Genomic DNA, 20255 nt, shown 5'->3' with positions numbered 1-20255 from the left:
TCTCAGCCCCATTCTACAGGACTCTGCTAATCCATCCCATGGAGTAGACCCACTCTCGGACACTGCTTGCCATGCTTACCACATCAATCCATATTTGCTTCATGAGGCAAGATTTAACCACAACTTTTTTGAGGGGTGGGGCTGTGCAGGGCAGCTTTGGATACATGAGTTGCCTAACCAGGGATAAAACTGGCCCCAGTAGTCAGAGTACCAGGGAATTTCCAACGGCTGCTTATTTTTAAATTGCAATTTGAAGAACAAACACTAGCTTCTTACTCTGAAAAATGGCAATTAAAGGAAAAAGAGACATTCATCCCACCTTTCCAAGACAACCTCTATTTCAAAGTAACTAAATAGCTTTAGTTCATGAGGGTGGTTCTTTTTAGAGCTCCAGCTAGTAAATATGGGAAATGATAGAAAATGTAGCATATTATTTGGTATTTGTTTTTTAAAACATCTTCAAAAAAAAGAAGAGAGGGATCATGAAATGAAGGCTGGTAAAATCTTGATTTTTCACTGAACGGGAGTCCATTATGTTATTCTCATTACTTGTGTACAGGTTTAAATTTTTTCATCATTTTTTTAACCTAGAGAAGCCAGCAATCTCTACCACTGCCTATCCAGTAGAAATAAATTACAATTAATGAAATGAAATTGAAATTATACATGTAAGGTTTTCTAGTAGCCACATTTTAAAAAGTAAAAAGAAACAGGAAAGATTAATATCACATTTAATTTAGTCTAATGTATATATATACATATATTATGTATTTTTCACTTCAACATGTTAATACAAAAATTAAAAATGAGATATTTTGCACCCTTCTTCACACTGCCCTCAAAATCCAGCACATCTCAGTTCCCACTAGTCACATTTCAAGTGCTCAAGAGCCACACATGGCTGGTGGCTACCAAACTGACCAGCAAAGACATACTGTTAGAACTGCACCCTCAGCTTAATTCTTTAATGGCCCTGTGTTCAGCCACTGATCCACTGATTCAGGTGAGTCCTGGCCACTGAGTCCTATTAGAAGGTTAGATGAGCCCAGCATTTGTCTTGAATGAAAATGAATGAAGAAGTATCTAAAAGGACAAAATACTGGGAATTCATCAAGCTTACAGAACCGATTTTATACCTATCTTTGAGTCTGCTTGAGGATAACAATCTTTATATGTATCAAAAGAGAAAGGAAAGTGAATGGGTCAGAAAATACACAGAGGAAAGAAAAAAAAAGAAAAAGAAACAGATAAGACAGAGAAGAAAAAGAAAAGGATGAACCAGAGCATAGGTAGAGAGGCACTATTGTGGACAAAGAGGAAGGGAAAGCTACATAGGCTGACAGAGTTCACAGAAACCAATAAGGCAACAACAGACAATACAGTGGAGGCCAAACACTGATTTTGTTTCACAATCTCTCTACAGAACAAAGTTAAAGACAAGGTTTTCTATGCCAAAGACGATTGGAAACAGTCAAGTCACAGCCACTGGGATGACTGACAAACATGTTTCCACAGAATAAAAGTTGGGGTTTCCAGATGACTTCCAAGCCCTTTTAGGATGCCTCTGATGCCCACCCTTTGCTCCCAGATAGCACATACTCAGGCACACACCTGGCCTTGTGTATTTCCAGCTTCTTCCGCTTGAGCTGCTCATATATCACAGGGATCATCATTGCTGTACGAAGTTCCCGACGGCTTGGTTGGCGAAACTGCCAGGAATAGGCATGCTTCTTGCCATATTTTGTGTTTTTAATTATTATCTGCTTTATCAGTTGTGTGTTGGAAGGAAATGGCAACTCTGGGTGGCAACAGGTAAGTATCTCAGTTAGGCAGCTTCTATTCCCTCCTCTTATCTTCCCATCAATGCTGTTTCAAGTCCTGACCCCTGGGGCTGGCCAGTGGCTGACTTCTGCCCACCCCACACACTGAGAGTGGAAAGTAAGAGGCTGAAAATACCAGTGCTGCTAGCTCATCTGTTCTCAGACATGAGAGAGAAACAGGAGTTGGGAGGAGAGAGATATTACCTTTCTTTTCAAGTTGAGCCTCAAGGTCATTGATGGAATCATGAGCATTAAGGAATCTGAATGGAAACTGCCGACTGTGAATCACCGTCTTCTGCAAAGCAAGAGAAGGGTCATGAGCAGAGGACCAAGAGGGATGGGGAGCATCAGAGGCTTCAGGGGCCAGGAAGATGAGATAACCCCTCTATTAGATCTGTAGGAAGGTGGGAAAAGACAAAATAGATATTAAACAAAGGTAGAAAAGAGTAGATGTCCTGAGAGACTGTGAGGAAAGAAAAGAGAGGAAGTAACAGAAGGTTCCCTGTTTCTCTTATATCAGACTCCCTCCAAAGTGAGTTAAATCACAGAAATGATCTCAGAAAATAAAAAGGGAAGTTCTCAAACAGCAGAGTGGCTATGACCTTCCCTAGCCACTCAGAGAAGCCTGGCTCCCCTCACACGTACAGCATGCTGGAGTCTCTGGAGCACAAGCTCATGGTGACGGGCGCTGATTCCAGCCCGCAGCAGGTTGCACAGGTTCCGAAGCATGGCCATGAAGGGAAGTTTCCCACTGTCTGCCGAAGGTGAGCCATAGGGTGACAAAAGCAAACAGAGGATGAATAAGAAGGTCAGAGACCAGAGCAAGATGATCAGAGGCCAGGTAGAATATTCACGTTAGAGGAAATGAGGTACTAATACGTGATCTATTGTCCACAAAAAGTTTTAAAGGCCTGGAAAGATAAAAATTGGGTTGCCGGATCTTGGAGCAAAATCTGTACGTTTATGGAATTAGCTATTTCAACAAACAACTTAGGTCATCACTTTGTTGGCTCCAGTCCTAAGACTGGGCTCAACTGGCAAAATACATTCTCTACAATAATGATTTCCAAACTTTTTAGATGGCTAAAAGAGAAATTTTGAAGTGTAATCTTATAAATTATATACATGGAGTACTATCAACCATGTAACATGGACTAAGTGATTACAGAGGTTCAATCTGTATAGTAAATATTGGAAACACTCTTTAGATAAAGGTAGACATAAACAGGAGGTATGATATTTTCCCTGGGGACCCCCCCAAAACACACTCAGACCACATTACAGCCTTGGCCTATGAGGCCCCAACCCACATCCCAGTCACTAGCCCTACCATCAACAGCTTTCATTAGGAAAGTGGTGGTAACTTTTTAAAGGTTATCTAAGTCTCATTTGAATTATAGCTAGAAAGCTTTCAGCCTTCTGGAAGTCCTGGGGTTCTCCAGTCATAAGTCTTCTTCTGAGTTAGATTGTGTAAAACAATTAAGTTGTATACACAGTATAAATGATATGTGACAAGTCAGGAACTATTGCATCCTTTGTCAACTCATAAGTTTTGCTCAAATGTTGCTATATATGAAAGATATACTAGATCAATTTGATAAGAAATTAAATTCAATATCATATTCTTTGATACACTAGAAAATAAAATGAATACTCATTCTACAGATGAAGTAGTTCACTGATTTCATTCTAAAAAATTCGTTAATGAGTTACTAATGAGCCTCTGAGGGCCAAAGAGGGATCTGTATATCTAATTATATTTTATCTTATATTTTATACTTTATTTCTTACATTTATCTTCATATCTATATTTATATAATTATAAATTATGTAGTTCCTAAAGTATACAATTTATTGGTACATGTATAAAATTTAAAAAAATACATGTACATATATTCTGGTGTATCCTAAAAGTTATTTTTGCAATATATGATCCAGTGGGCTGGGGACCACTGGATTAGATTATGGGTATTTGTCTCAACCAAGATAAATGGCACAGTTTTAATTTTCAGGGGCAGAGGGAGGAAGTGGAGATGATGCATACTAGAATCACCAACACATATAAGCTGCCATCCAGGTCTCTTTATCCCACTCTACCCAAAGTTGTATCAAATGTTGGGGAAAAGATTGTCAAGCATGTGTGTATGTCTTTTTGTGTTTTAATTCGCATGTGATTCTGATATATACACCGCCAATAACAATCACAAAGTGAGAGGAACGATAAGTGGCTGAGCTATTTGGTCTGCCCTGAGTACAATCTATAAATGACAGCTCACAGAAAAAGAAGAGCCAGCTTGGGTTTCTGAAGCTCCAAAATATGAAGTCCATAAAACTCAAACAGCCAGGACTTTTCTGGTGGTCCTTTCTACTGGTCCAGTGGATAAGAGTCCAGCTTGCAATGCAGGGGACTCAGGTTCAATCCCTGGTCAGGGAACTAAGATCTCACATGCCGTGGAGCTACCAAGCCTGCATACAACTAGAGAGTCGGTGCAACACAATGAAAGATTCTTCAGGTGCGAGGAAGATCCCATATACCGTAACTAATACCTGACACAGTCAAATAAAAAACAAACAAATAAAAACAAACCAAAAAAACCTCTCAAGCAGTCAAAAAGTCTACAATCAGATATTTTTTAGCAGAAAGAAGCTGATTTTAAACTTTCAAAGATGAAGGAGGAAATAAAAGAAAACATGGATTAGAAAGGGCCTTCTATAGTTAAAAATAAAACTAGCAAAAAAACAAATTGAGAGTGACTTGGTCCTCTCCACCTGAATTCTTTTTATTCATGTGGGCAAATGACCTAGAACATCCGTGTCCTAAAAATGGGCTTTGGTGGAGATTTCAGTGTGCCACGTCCCAGTCCAAACTTTGTGTGGATGAGTGACACAGGTATTGACACAGTGATATCAGAGAGAAGGTAATGCTTTTGTCATGTATTGATAAAGGCTTGTATTATATCACCTAATATATCACCTAATCACATCTGAAATTATGACCTACCTATGATGTCAGTGCTATTCAAAGCAGAGGCCACTGGCCACTTTGGTGTGGTCAATGGCAGACCTGTTAAATCCAGTCATTTCCAGTGATGGAAATACCAAGTGAAAATAACTGCATCCTGCCATGGAAACTTCTATTTCAGGGGCTAAAATGTAGAGGCATGAGTGAGGAAGACAGGAAGGGAGTGTGATAGTCAAGGTTACTCTACCGATGAGTTCCTCCCAGACGGTGGCCTTGTTTCCCCGTAAGCTCAGCTCCCTCTCCCAGGTCTCTGGTCGAGCGAGCTTCATTCGCTTCCCGGCTCTGCTAGAATCCCAGGGGCCTGGGAGATGGCTTCGATAAAAGGCCTGTAGGTTGGAGGGGTATCTGGAACAAACAAGGGAAAACATCATTTCAAAGGCATCTGAAAATAACTCGGAAAGGAACAGTGAGTCAGTCAAAGCCAGTAAGTCCCAGTTAAGGCCAGGTCTGCTCAAACTATAAGGAATGGGGCTATGGGTGTTGAAGAGTCAGAAGGTTATCCAGATGGAGTGTGTATTTTCTCACCTGCAGCCCAGCAGGGCCTGGACAAGCTGTGCAGGCTCATGGATGTGCAGTCTCTGTACCAACTTCTTCAGGGTGAACCTTTGCTCACTCTTTTTCTCTGACACTGAACTGTAGGTTGTCTCAAACTGTGGAAATATTCCCACGTCCCACAGGGGTCATTCAATCTAAGACCATGGTCATTTTCTTCAGAAAACAAAAAACAAGACCACCCTATACCTAGATTTGGCAAAGAATAGGACTAAAGAGTAAAACTCTTCAGCAGCACGAGCTTCTGAGTAGGTGTGTGGGGTCGTGTGTTTCATCTACACAAGGTTGGACTATCAACGGTTAACAATGGATGAATGGCTTGTGAAAAGCAAGATAAGGATTGAAAAAACAGGGAATAGCTGGTTCTTAGAGGGAGAGAGAGGGAAAGTAGCTCTTCTTTAAATCACTGATGGGCTTCCCTGATGGTCCAGTGGTTAAGACTCCGTGCTTCCACTGCAGGAGGCATGGGTTCAATCCCTGGTTGGGGAACAATGTCTGAGACTTGGATCATGCAACTGGAGCACAATGTAAGCTGTGAGAAGTTAAAAAATGAAAGAAGCTGGCTTTCAGAATCTTCCATGGTAGAAGAGCTAAGTTTGGGATATATTAATAGGATGAAAAGACCAGTGGACCAACTGAGGATGTGTTTTCCTGTAATACTAATATATTTTCCCAATAATCTTATTTAAATGATGATGATATCATTGTTCAGATTGAGGTATTGTTAGAAATCCTTTAAATATAGTAACTGATTTAGTTAGTCCTCACAAAAAACCCAAAGAAGTAGGTCCTGCTATTATCCGATCCATTTTATATGTGAGGAAAATGAGGCAAAAGAAGGTGAGTCATTTGACCAAGGTTGCATAGCCAGCAGGTAGGGAGTGGGGGTGGGGTGGGATTCAAAACTAGGTGGTCTGGATACAGATTCTATGCTCTTAATCACTAAGTGTGTGTGTGTGTGTGCATGCTAAGTCACTTCAGTCATGTCCGACCCTTTGTGACCCTATGGCGACCGTAGCCCACCAGGCTCCTCTGTCCATGGGATTCTCCAAGCAAAAGTACTGGAGTGGGTTGCCATGCCCTCCTCCAAGAGATCTTCCCAACCCCAGGATTGAACCTGCATCTCTTTTTTTGTTGTTGTTATTTATTTTATTTGGCTGCACTGGGTCTTAGTTATGGCATGTGGGATCTAGTTCCTTGACCAGGGATTGAACCCGGGCCCCCTGCATTAGGAGTGCAGATTCTTAGCCACTGGACCACCAAGGAAGTCCCGAACCTGCATCTCTTAGGTCTCCTGCGTTGGCAGGTGGTTTTTTTACTACTAGCGCCACCTGGGAAGCCCTAACCACTAAGACTAGTGCCTAATTTGTTATTAAAGTAAACAAGAAAATAAAAATTTTTTATTTGGCTTATTTTTTTTAATTCCTATGGAAGGTGGAGATTTCATAATGTTTTTAACTCATTTATCCAGCTGGACATGACATCTGTCGGTAAAGAATGATGCCAAGGAGAGCAAAATGGAAAAAAAGGAGCCTTTCCCAGTGTTCTCAAAGCCCCAGAATCACAGCTGAGAATTCCAAGGACACGGGCATGTGCCTACTACACCCACTACTAGTATTTCTAGACCAAATGGAATTCCATTTCTAAATATTAGTTGAGAAAAGATGGTACGTGTACATGTAGAAGCCCAGAAAAAGGCACTCACCATCCTCTGTTCATCTCGAATAGGCCAAGTGAACCTTGGCAAATAGGTCTGTGTCTCAGAAAATGTATGTTCCTTCTGTAAGGACAGAAGAAACCATTCCAAAAAGGGAAGGGATGGTTGTCCCTAGAGAGACCCATTTCAATAGCCCATCTCTATCATAAAGGAAACGGCTGGGAAAGAGGCTGGCCCTGCTCTCTGCTGCCTGAGCTCCACTCAGCTCCTCTGCATTTCTCTGCCTCCCTCTGTTCCTGGTGGTAAAAGCACTTCAGCTGTTTAAAGGAGGTGGGGGCGGGGGGTGGAATCAGTGTGTTCCCTCCCCCAACCCCTGCCAACTTTCTGGGGAAAAGGGGGCCAGGCTATGAATGACCAGGGTTGAGGCAGAGACTGACTGGAGGGCGGGGTGGTCGTCGGGGGCGCCGCTTGGCCCGGTGCTTCCGAGGGTTGTACTTAGCCAGCTGGTACTCATCAAACTGGGAAAATTTGTCCCTCATCGCAGCACGCAGGCAGGCAGGCAGGGGCGCGAGACAGTCCTCCCGTTCTCGACACAGGAGCTGTCAGAGAGATGAAAAACCATCAGGGGTGAGACCACCTCATGGGGTTCAGTGATAGCACAGGATACAAAGTCCCCAGCCTCAGCTGGACAACAACAATTTCTGTGGTCCTGGACCTGTCAGCAGACTTCTCAGAGTCTCCTTCTCTTCACTGTAAACACGAGGTCCAGAATAACACCAATGTTTCTCAAACTCTGTCCAGCCCTTCTCAATCACACCCTCCCTGTTGGGCAACCCAGCCTGGTACTGCAAGAAACTGTCCTGTCTGGGCACCAGGCTTGAGACGGCAGGTCAAAGTGTCTGAGAGTTTTCTCCAGGGATGCAGTGAGCAAAGGAAAGGGAACCAAGTGGGAATCCAAGCTCAGGAAACTGAACGCCATACCTGGTAGAACCTGGCCACCTGGATCCAATCGGAAGGCAACTGGACGATGGCACAGAAGTACCGTCGCAGGTAGGGGCGGCAGAGTGGCAGGAAGGCAGCAATGGCCAAGACTTTGTTGGCCACATCCCGGACATTCAGCTGCTGCCTGGCGTACAGAGATGCCTAGGGAACAGGGTAGGTAGCACTGGCCTCTCAGCCACCTCTTCATAGCATCGTGCCATAAACTAACTTCCTTATCTAACCTGCCTGCATAAAACCTTTCCTGAGCCCTCCATATTGCCTATAAAGTCCAAGCTTCTTGGCTTGGCATTCTACATGCTCCATAATCTAGCCCTTATTCACCAGTCTTCTCCTAAGTCTACATACCCCGACTTAAGGGCCTTTAACCCTTTCCCTCTTTGGAGGGCTTCTCTGGTGGTCAAGACGGTAAAGAAACTGCCTGCAATGCAGGAGACCCAGGTTTGATCCCTGGGTCGGGAAGATCCCCCTGGAGCAGGGAATGGCAACCTACTCCAGTATTCTTGCCTGGAGAATTCCATGGGCAGAGGAGCCTGGAGGGCTACAGTCCATGGGGTCGCAAAGACTGGACATGACTGAGTGACTAATACTTTCACTTTCACTTCCCCTCTTTGGAAGACCTCTCACTTTTCAAACTGCTGATTTATCCTTCCATTTCCAAAGTCTAATAGGAAATATGTTCCCCCTCTTCTCTGCTTCTGAGACATTTGCTATCTACTACTCCATTTGTATTTACATAATATCTGGGATTGCTTTTACTTCCCTAACAATACCACACATGCCCTAAGAGCCAGATACAAGTTTCATTATCTTTTGGTATAGCCCTCAAGACATTGTGTATTTAGCCTGTGTACTTAATAAATAAACAAACCCTAGTATACTCTCTCAATCCTCTCTTCCCCTCCTCCTCAGAGAACCCTAGGGACTGGGCCTCAGGCTCACCCTGAGATCCTACTGTCTTCCTAAGTAACGCTCCTCCTGCCCCTAATACAAAGCTGCCCACCATCCCTCTCATACACAATAACCAAATTCCCTTCCTCCTAGCTTCCCACTCCCATCCCTTCCTTCACGTCACAATACCTTGAGGATAAACTCAGGCTCAAATTGGGCAACTTCGCTGCAGACTTTGAGGAGGAAAGCCTGGGTAGAGTATGCTGCATCATCTGTGTTTACATTTGCCACCAGCGAGGAACACAGAAAGCTCATGAGAACCATCTGGGAATCAAGAAAGAGAGGGAAGAAAGGGAGGAAAGGGGTCAGAAGGACCAACTTAAGCATCCACTCAGGCCAACTTACAAAGTCAAAGACAGAGAGAAAGAACCCAGATTCAGGAAGATGTTTGTCTGGCTAAGAGGTCTGAAAAGAGGATTAGCAAGTGAAACACCAGAGCTCCTGCCCCTTCTTTCCATGGAGGGGATCTGGATCAGCCTTTGGTGACCATTTGTCTCACCTTCCCCATGCCCTCCCCTCCACCACCACCAACCTCTCCCAGCTCCAGAACTTTTACCTTCACTTCCTGAAAGACCTGTTCAGTAGGCTCAGGTTGAGATTCAGAGGCCCCAGGGGAGAGCTTCAGGGCCAGCTCCTCCTCCTCCTCCTCCTCTCCCAAGCTTAGGCTATAAAAAGGCATTTGAACCTCTGCCCATTCCTTCTCTTCTGGCTTTTTCTCTCCTGAAGATGACCGTCGACCCTGGGGATAGTGGCAGTTATTAATCCCAGCACACACCCACAGCCCCTCAAACAGACAGATAGCTGAAAGCAACACCCAGGGCTAGGAAGAGTCCACATCTATCTTCTAGCACCTAAACTCTCTCCCTTCACGCCCCAGCGTGGATCTGTCCTGTCTGATGGAGTGAGACACACTGGCACACACACACACACCCCCTTTCCCAAATCAACATTCTGAGTGTTTGCTCAGATGATTCATGATCTGCTTTCATCTTCTTATTGATGTCATAGCCTAGAAGCCTGGGGCCCCTCACAACACATCTTCTAATTGCTATTAAGGTATTATGGAGTTAGAAGAAAAAAAACACCAAGTCCCAGATTAATCCCCCAGCAACCGTGCCCTTACTCTCTGAGCCTCAGTTTCCTCATCCTCTGCCACCTACCTGATGGGGCTGTTAGAAGATTAAATGGGATGTATATATGAATCTTTGCAAATTGCAAAGTCCTAAATAAATATAAGGTAGCAGTAGCTGTAATCCTGACAATGACCCTATGAGGTGGACTTTCACTGACTTCATCTCAAAGGTGAAGAAATGAAAGCTTCAAAGGGCTAATAGTCTTGCCCAAAGCTGAGTGGCTTGTAATAACAGGCAGAGATGGGGGAAGGCTCAGATTCACCTTTCCCTCAGTCCAAATCTCAAGTCTCCATAGAAGGAATGTGTGTCTGTCTATCGATCCTGACCTGCATACCAAACGTGCTTATACAGATGTATAAGTGGACGTGTGTTTGCACATGCACACACAGTGAAGTGGCCCAGGGTACTATAGCTATATCTCATGCCTTGTAAGATCTCAAAAGCCCCTGACTGACTCTGCTACTGCAATATCATGCCAGCTCTCCTCCCAAGCAGAGGCTTTCCAAGAACAAAATCTATTTTTGCTCTATTGTCCAGTATCTCTGAACTATATATGCAGTAAGAGTAATGATGCTGATGAAGACGGCCTTTGGGTAAAAGGCACCTCAGGAAGAGAGTCTGAGGAGAGAGGGTTCACAGACGCAGAACAGAGAGACACTGTGGCGCTGAAAGCTAATGACTAGAGCATCTAACACAGATGGCTGCAGTGAAGACGACTGCCTGGAGCGATTACCAGAACTGCTTCCTGAACTCTCTCTGGGGCAGAGACGGTTTTCGAGACCCTGGGGCAGGTCAGAAGGCCGAGTCCCTCAGAGAGGCACTGAGCCCCTGAGGCTTGAGGCTCAGACAGCAGGTGGTTGCTGCTCTTCAGGTTGCACAGATCAGCTTGTGCCAGGTGAGATATCTGGAGATTCGGGAGCAAGGGGCTGATGGACACAGGGCTCTTTAAAATGGTGAGTGTGGCCAGGCACCGGTTCTCCAAGGAGAGGATGTCTGAGTGGGCAGACACATGCCCAGGTGGTTTCTCCAAGGTCTTCAGGTCAGGAAGGGTGGCCAGGCACCGATTCTCCAAGGAGAGGATGTCTGAGTGGGCAGACACATGTCCAGGTGGTTTCTCTAAGGTCTTCAGGTCAGGAAGTGTGGCCAGGCACCGGTTCTCCAAAGAGAGGATGTCTGAGTGAGTAGACACATGCCCAAGTGGTTTCTCCAACATCTTCAGGTCAGGAAGTGTGGCCAGGCACCGGTTCTTTGAGGAAAGGATGTCCATGTGGGTAGACACACACCCATGGAATTTCTCCATGACTGGGGCCCAACCTGTATATACCTAGAAGGAGAGAAAGACAGATGATGAGCAGCTGGCTGTAGTGGGAATGCATGTGTACTGGGACTAAATCTTTCCCATAGCTGGTAATGCCAGTGACCTGAAGGCAGAGAATGACCAATATTTGTTTTTCTAGGACTTGGTTCATTCCAAGGATGTGTTCAGGGAGTATTCAATCCAGAGTATACAGGGAGTATTCTAAGGAGGAGGAGTAGGGAAAAGATAAGGCAGAAGTTTAAGAGTAAGGAAGGCTTAAAAAAAAAAAAAGAAAAAGCAAGGGCTTGAGAGGAAAGGAACATGTCTTCACATGAAGGGGTAAGGAAAACTCTAGAGCTATCGGTATGAACCCAGCTTAGCACAGGAGCCAAACTGGTCATCTGGACTGGATTCTTGGTGAAAGAAAAACAAACATCTTTATCAGGTATCAATACTCACCACCTCTATTGCTTTTTTTTTTCCAAAACTCCAGATGTGTTTTTAATGAGCAGCCATGTTTAAAAACCAGACTATATGATGATCTTTTACATTCATCTAGTTTTGCTTTTTCTATTTCATATTCAGTGCTCCCATTTCATCTAGTTTATGTTTTCCAATTTCTCTGTCTCTTCATTTTTTTTTTAAATGTTCTTGCTCAAGTTTTTATCAAGCATAGTAGAAAAGCCTTTGTATACATATATATATATATATAGTATGTATAATATATATTTAAGAGAACATGAATTTTTTACCTATATATTTTGGTATATATATACCAAAAAAATTATAACATTTTGATTCTACTTGTTTGACTCAGTATGAATACAGTGCTAGGATTCTAATTTTAAAAAAAAAATAGATACAAACAAGCAAAGGTTTACTGTATAGCACAGGGAACTATAGTTAATATCTTGTAATAACCTATAATGGAAAATAATCTGAAAAACAATATATGTATATATGTATAACTAATCACCTTGCTGAGCACCTGAAACATTGTAAGTCAACTATACTTCAATAAAATATATAAAGAAAAAATAAAGCAATTTTAAGCAGAAAAAAAAAGAAAATACCACATCAACTTTTTGCCTCTTACTCACTCTTTAACCAACTAAATAGAATTCTATCCCCACTAGTTCTCCAAGGCTATCCTCTTAGGTAACTAATGAAATTCTGGTTACCACAAGAATAGACATACCTTGGCCCTTACTTACCTTACCTCTCAAGCAGACTATGACACTGTGGTCACTCTCTCACTGAAACTCTCCCTTCGGCTTCCATGGTGCCATCCTGGTTTTCCTCTTAAAACCCTGACCGCATCTCTTGGGGGTTCTTCCTCTGCAATTCCTTCAATATTCATATTCCTTAGAATTCTTTTCTAACCCTTCTATATACTACTTTCTCAAGATGGTCTCACCTACTCTGTTGCTCCAAATAACACTGCTACGTTGGCAACTCACATATTTATTCCATGACCCAGGTCTCATCTGAGTTTCATACTCATTTATCCATTCCGTTGTTGGACATCACCACTTGGATGACCCAAAGGTATCCAATACTCCATAGATCCCAAAGGCATCATTTTTCTACCTCTTCCCCAAATCCACTTCCCCTCATTGCCCCCTCTGCTTGCAGGGGTTTGAATAAAATAGGCTTGAGTTTGAATCCTGACGAGACCTTGGACTGGTTCCTTAAACTCTGTGCCACAGTTTCCTCATTGACAAAACTGAAATAAATGCCTACCTCATATAGTTGTACAGGAATAAGTAAAAAAAAATAAATGAAGCACTTAAGAGTAGTGCCTGGAGCTTAAATGCAAGTTATTGTTATTTATTATTATTATCATCCAATAAACTACCAAATCCTATTGATTCTACTCCTTCAATATCTCCCAAATCTAATTCTCTGTTCTGCCTGTCACCATCTTTGCTGAAATGCTCCAATCCACACGGCACACAGTGCTGGGAACCAACACACGAGATCCCACCCATGACAAGGCCATGAGGGAGAAAACCTGACGGGCAAGGCAGATCAGGTTTTCAGGGGTTTCAAAAAGGCCAGCTCACGAGATCCCACCCATGACAAGGTCATGAGGAGAAAACCTGACAGGCAAGGCGGATCAGGTTTTCAGGGATTCCGAAAAGCTGCCCCTGGCGCTCACCTTAAAGATAACATCTGTCTTTCTGATGCTTGCTTCAATAGACTACTCCCTAATTTCTCTGACACAGGCAGAAGGCCTTCCCCGATCTCTTTCCAAATAAAAATCAATTTAGAACTTTAATCAATAAGTTTCCCAGATGGTGGTATTTTATGAGATCATCCAGGGTGAAAGGAATGTTTTAATTTAAACTCCTTTGCTGGTATTTTAGTTTGTTTGGCAAATGCGTTTATGCCCTTGGTACTAATATGCATGATTGCTTATAATACCCTAATCATAAAATAACATAAAGAACCTGATCATATAAAGGCCCTAATAGACATAGAGCCCTTCGGGGGGTGAGGAAGCCCTATTAGAAAACACAAGAAAAATTATTCTAAAAGCAGCCATTGGGTTAACATTTGCTTGCTGTGTTTTTGCTCTTAATGTGCTAAGGTTGTTATAGAAACCATTGTTAATATAGTTATAGATCTAGAAAAATAAGAGCTTAGCCCTAGTGTGGTAACAATGCGATGGTTGTTAATTGTCAGCCAGGAGTGCTAGGCAGAGGCTGTCTCACTGAAGCCACAGAGTCTGTATAGGGTAAAATTCAACTGACAACTTCTGCAGAAGGATTTATTTTTGTGTTAACAAGGTTATACTTCTACTCTGTACTGTTGCCCTAGGAGACTGCTACCGTTCAGTTAAGGTCACCATAGAAACAGAAAATAGGTTTACATTCACCTGACTTGCATAAAATGTTAATAGGCCCCAAGGCCAGAAGATAATGTACAAGACCCTCATAAACAAAGAAGTATGCAGAAAACACCCTGGTTTCGTGAAGAACAAGCTGATGTAATGTTAAACTATCTTCCCCTTAGAAATGTACTAACTTAGGGTATAAAAGCTACGGTAAAAAATAAAGCATTGCCAGACCCTGCCAGACTCAGCTGCGCCCCCCGTCTGGTCATTCTCTCTCTCTCTCTCTCTCTTTCTCTCTCTCTCCCTCGCAGACTTGGCCCTATCAAGGCTGGTCTCACGTGTCTTCTCTCGCCGACGCCGTTCATCCTGAGGGTACCCCCTGGATCCTGCCGAGGCTGGACCCCGGCAAGTGGCGCCACGAACAGGGAACCCAAGGGTAAGTCTCTCATTGTCCAGTTTTCGGAACAGCTAGGACCCCACTAGGGCGTTGCGGGCCCCCCTGCATAAGACAGGTAGGGTAAGGAAAGTGGGTAGGCTTCAGGTTTTAGAACCCCACTCGGGTGCTACAGGCCCCCCTACATAAGAAAGGTAGGGTAAGAAAGGTGGGCACGTTTCAGGTTCTTTCTTTCTTAAAATGAAGCCTCTTCCTTTTTTTTCCTCTTTTTTTCTTCTTCTAATTAGTAACAAAAATGGGTAACAGTGGGTCAAAAGAAAGACAGCTTTTTATTGGAATCATAATGCAACTCCTTAACCACAGAGGAATTAAAGTTAAAAAGACCAGTGTTCAGTCCTTTTCTACATTTGTCCAAGAGCAATGTCCTTGTTTTCCAGAAGAGGGCAGTTCTCCTGAGTTCCCTTACCCTCCTGCCCTCCACCCGGGTGCCCTTTCCAATGAGATCTCTTGATTTGTCAGCACATGTGTCTCCTCGGACAGTTCATTTATAAAAGCCCAGTTACAGGCCCTGGAAGGGGTCCCCCTTCCTGCAACTGGTGGGGACTCTTCTTCGCTGAGACTGACATCCTGACCACTCGGGGTACTCAGAGGCCAGCTTGCCTGCCAATGGACCAGACCCAGCGGCCGCAACTGGGACCCTTTTGTCCCTGGTCTCCTCCTGATGCAGACAACTGGCCAGAGTGCCCCGACTAGTGAGGAACAAGAGACTTTATTGACCTCTCTCCCCTTCCCTCTCTCTGTCCTCTCCTTAGCCCTTCCTATCCTTCCCGTTTTCCTAATCCCCCAGTCCTGGACACAGGAATCTGGTCGAAGGGGCTCAGCTTGAGCTGAGGATTGGAGACTGATCACCTCCTCTTGGCAGAGAACTCGAATTCCGGTAGGGCCGAGTTCCAGTCCTCCCTTCTCTGGAAGCCCAGGGAACAGTCCCGTAACGCCTGGGTGTCTGCAGGTGGCAGGAGACGTCTGTAAAGCCACCCCTTTTGCCCCTCTTTCCCGCCTCCTCCTCCTTCTTCTTTTCCTTTCCTCCTCTTAAAATCTTTGAAGACATCTGAAGTTCTGTGTCTCTATAGAAGGTTTTCTGAGAGACTGTATTCTTGTATTTAAGGGAGTGTCTGATGAGGACTGCCAGGTTTATATGTGTGTGTTTTAACTCTGTGTTCTGTGTTGTGATTTTTGATGGCCAATTTGCTTTTTGTTAGAACTTGATTTTCTTTCCCTGTGCCTTGAGACCAGGGCTCTCAGGAACACTTATCTAGACCATCTCTAAATCCTGAGACTGAGGGAAAAAGGGAAAAAGCCTTTAAAATTTTTTATTTATTTCAACTTTTTTATAAACTAGTAAATTTTATATTGTAATATCTAATTCATGACCAAACTTAGAAAATGAAGCTAGATCTTGCACTGTGTCTGTCTAAATATGTCTTGGTATGTCTTTGTCTCTGGGTAATATTTTTTAGGTTAATTTGTAAATGAGCTCTATTTAATTGGCTTAAAAAAAAAGGTAAGCGCTTACAAATCAAATAATTATAAATTAAACAATAAATTCCAGGTTCAGGTAAACTGGAAAATATTCAGTATTAAATACCTGATATTAATGTTTGTTTGTTGACCTATCTAATATAGACATGTCTTAGAGTAATTAACATCAAGTAAAATATTTTCATTATGCCTAGGTTTATTATAAGTTAAATCTTGTTATATTGTAATATCTGTTACAAGTCTGTCAGCAAGGAAAGTACCTCAAGTAAAGAAACTTCAAAAAAAATGTAAATGAGATAGGAGTTTTTAGATAAACTATTAAAAAATCATCATACTTTAGAAATGTCTCTCTAAAACAGTCCCTTTAGATTTTGGTAACCTGAATTTCTAGGGTTGTGCTAAATTAAGTGACTGATTTATTGAATAGCTAGATCATTTAAAAAAATAATAATAAGATTCTGAAACATTCATTACTGAACACTAATTTCCTCTTTCAGAGAAACTAAAGATTTTAGACTATTAATAAATAATATTTGATGCTATCCTGAGATGTTCGCTAGAATTTTTTTTTAGAAATTATCACTGGTATTTATGTTCACCAATCTATAGAATGCTAATATAAAAGTAAATTCTTGGTTGCTTAAAGAAAGTAGGATGTGTATGTTCAGTAAAGAAGGTATGAAAAATGAAGTTACATTTTATAAAAAAAAAAAAAAAAGGGGGGGAAGTAAGTCTGACTTACAGGTGGCTGTTTCAGAATGGGAGAACGAAGTAATAGGTACAGAAAGTGTTAAGAAGGTTTGATGGAAAGTGCACTCCAAGGGAAGAGTTTTGTGCATAAATACAAGTTTTCTTGAGACGTTGAACTGCCTTTGATAATGGATTTTAAGTTTCTTTACCTCTGAAGTGATCTGTTCTATGTTTACCTTTGAAATCTTCTTTTTTACTTTGGCTAAGTAAATATATTATTTCACAGTGATCTATATGATTCTACCTGACAGAGTACTATAAACCCTTTTGATATTTATTGACAAAACTGCCTAAATGGCTTGACTTCTAGCTGACTTTGGGATGCTTCAGAGGGCCCCTGAGACATCCCAAAGAGCTATTAAACTACCTGAGTTCATTTGACTTGTTAAATTGCATGGGAATTATTGTTGGAGGAGTGATAAATCTTCTCAGGTTATATTGTATGGTTGATGTTACTTATATAGATATCCTAGAAATTATGTGAAATTCATGAAAATCTGATATGTCCTGGTAAAATGTTGTCAGTTATAATTTTAGTTATCACATTAAAGTGTTACAAATCACAGCAATGACCAGGCTACTTTGTCAATTACAATTTAATTAGATTTTAAACATGCCTTGTATGGTTTCACTCTTATGCTTTTAAAAAAAATACTGCTAGTTCTTTAAGATTTATAAAAAGACTTTTCTAAGATTAACTGAAAGATTTTGTTTGTTTGCTATCTGGTAAATTGGTAACAGACTGGAATTTAGTCTCCTCTCTATGTTAAGAGAACAAAGTTTTCTTAGAATGAATCTTTCAATAACAGATTATGAATTTCTTTGCCTTTAAGTGATTTATATTTGTTTTTAAAATCTTTTGTTACTTTAGTAAAGTAAATAAGTGTTATTTAAGATTATGGTACATATAAAAGCTCATTCTGTTTCTACCAAAAATAACCCCTCACTGTTAGACTTGAGCTATCCTAATGTCTTAAAACTGACAACACCCCTGCTTACACTTCTAAATCTTTTCAAGACTTTTGTACAAGGTTTCATATAAAATATAGCATAGGTATCCCTTATAACCCACAGGGACAAGCCATCGTAGAAAGAGCACATCAGACCCTAAAAACTCAAATTTTAAAACTACAGGAAGGTGAATTTAAGTATAGTTCCCCTCACCAGATTCTACAACACGCTCTTTTTGTGATAAACAATCTAGACACTGATTCATTTAGGGTTACTGCAATGCTCCAACATTGGAGTCCAGAGCAGCAGAGTACAAAACCTCTGGTTAAATGGAAAAACCTTCTTTCAGGACAATAGAGGGGTCCTGACCCATTGCTAACCAGCGGCCGAGGGTGTGCTTGTATTTTCCCCCAGGGTGCGGAGTAGCCAATTTGGATCCCGGCAACACAGTACATAGCTCTACCTAAAGGAGCTCCCAATACATACCCCAGCCACCATTTACTGCATCACTTTATTTCATCAAGATAAAAATTTATCTTGTTAGGTTATCTGCCTAATTGTTCACCATTTCTCCTTAATAAAATAAAACTCCCTGAGGATCAGGGCTCCTTTGTCTTGTATGCCCAGCATCACACACATAACCTAGCTTCTAATCTCCCAGTCTCATTTTTTCCTGCTACTCCCATCCAACTTTACGCTTGAACCATACAAACTCTTTTCAGCTTAAGAATTGCCAAGGTATCTCTTGATTCTGGATCTTTGCACAGGCAAAGGCCTGGAACACTCATCCTTCTTCCAAGACCACCCCTCTTCCCCAACCCCTTCTTTACTAGGCCAAATTCTACTTTCTTCTCACTCTGAAGGCCTCAATTTAATAGTCAGTGCCTCCAAGGAGCCTCAGGTGAAACCCAGCCCTCAGCCTGGTATAGGTGGTCCTTCTTTGTTCCCACACTGTACTTCCTCAAGCAGAGAACACATCTTTGCACTGTAATTGTCTGTTCATTTGTCTTTCATTCCCCTGGACTATAAGTTCCTGAGGACAAAGACCCTTCAGCCTTGTTCACCATTGTTGGAACAGTGCCTAGTTCATGGGATTCAGAAGTTTTTGAAAATCTGGTAAAAGCTATGGAGCTTTTTCACATGAGTATATACTATTTTGCATTCAGTTTTCAGGAAGTCCACCATGGATCTCCTAGAATCTCCATTAACTGCAAATTAAGAACTTCCATCTGACAGAATGCTTGAATTAATATTATTAGGAATGTATATACTCTCTTATTTGGAGAAATGCTTACCTCCTATTTACATTTTTTAGGAAAAAGTATGTTGTTAGGATTGAGTCAGTCACTTAATCCTTAACATGTAAGACTTTACGGACCGAAATGTAGAATACTTCCAAGAAGGTTCGAATGGACTGACAATCCAGAACCAGAAAGGACAATGGATATCTCACTGGTTATCAGTGTGGGCAAATGGAATGAAGAATGATGGCCTGGATGTCCCTGGTGGCTCAGTGGTAAAGAATCTGCCTGCCAACGCAGGAAACACAGGTTCAATCCCTGGTCAGGGAAGATCCCACATGCCATGAGCAGCTAAGCGTGTGAGCCACAACAATTGAGCCTGTGCTCTAGAGTCTAGGAGCCACAATGACTAAGGCCACATGCCACAACTACTGAAGGCCGTGAGCCCTAGATCCCATGCTCCACAACAAGAGAAACTACCGTAATGAGAAGCCCCCACTTACCACATATAGAGAAAAGCCCTCACAAAGTAATGAAGACCCAGCACAGCCAAAAATTAATTAATTAAAAAAAAAAATGATGGCCTGACTTGCAGCAACAGGGATGTAACTAAAGATCATCATACTAAGTGAAGTAAGTCAGAAAGAGAAAGGCAAATACCATATATCACTAATACATGGAATCTAAGATATGGCACAAATGAACCCATTTACAAAACAGGAACTGACTCATAGACATAAAGAACAGATTTGTGGTTGCCAAGGGGAAGGAAGGGAGGCAGAGGGATGGACTGGGATTGGTACATACAAGCTATTGGGGTTGGTAGATGCAAACTATTACATTTAAAATGGATAAACAAGGTCCTAATATATAGAACGGGGAACTGTATTCAATATCCTGTGAAAAACCATAATCGAAAAGAATATTTTAAAATAATGTATGTATGTACATAACTGAGTCACTTTTGTTGTAAAGCAGAGATTGGCACAACACTGTAAATCAACTATACTTCAATTAAAAAAAAATTTAACAACAACAACAACAAAAAGAATGCTTTGTACATTTCCCTCATGTCTTTGTGCTATATAAGCCCCCAACAAAAGGTGTGGG

General features: G+C 42.0%; 1 protein-coding gene and 1 non-coding gene across 8 annotated transcripts in view; both read right to left on the bottom strand.

The window, feature by feature from the left end:
- Nucleotides 1-20255, bottom strand: part of TEP1 (telomerase associated protein 1) — a 44208-nt gene that overhangs the window by 21593 nt on the left and 2360 nt on the right. For 5 of the 7 annotated variants that reach the window (XR_006269974.1, XR_006269975.1, XR_006269976.1 and 2 more), the window contains exons 2-12: nt 10868-11458; nt 9558-9740; nt 9131-9265; nt 8033-8194; nt 7489-7650; nt 7100-7174; nt 5368-5492; nt 5030-5187; nt 2466-2575; nt 2025-2115; nt 1612-1798 (exon numbers count right to left, since the gene is read on the bottom strand). Coding sequence is in view for 4 of the 7 variants with exons in the window: in XM_043471352.1 (XP_043327287.1) it covers nt 1612-1798; nt 2025-2115; nt 2466-2575; nt 5030-5187; nt 5368-5492; nt 7100-7174; nt 7489-7650; nt 8033-8194; nt 9131-9265; nt 9558-9740; nt 10868-11434 (1955 nt within the window). In the remaining 3 variants the exon portion in view is untranslated. The remainder of the gene's footprint in view (nt 1-1611; nt 1799-2024; nt 2116-2465; nt 2576-5029; nt 5188-5367; nt 5493-7099; nt 7175-7488; nt 7651-8032; nt 8195-9130; nt 9266-9557; nt 9741-10867; nt 11459-20255) is intronic. The other 2 variants (XM_043471353.1, XM_043471355.1) reach the window with 2 other exon arrangements.
- On the bottom strand, nt 6588-6660 carry TRNAR-CCU. Its single transcript has one exon. It is a non-coding gene; the product is annotated as a tRNA-Arg (tRNA).

Source organism: Cervus canadensis, chromosome 6 (assembly GCF_019320065.1).
Source record: "Cervus canadensis isolate Bull #8, Minnesota chromosome 6, ASM1932006v1, whole genome shotgun sequence".
Classification (NCBI taxonomy): Eukaryota; Metazoa; Chordata; class Mammalia; order Artiodactyla; family Cervidae; genus Cervus; species Cervus canadensis.
The sequence above is the reverse complement of the archived record's forward strand: the minus strand, read 5'-3'. Positions and strand labels throughout refer to the sequence as shown.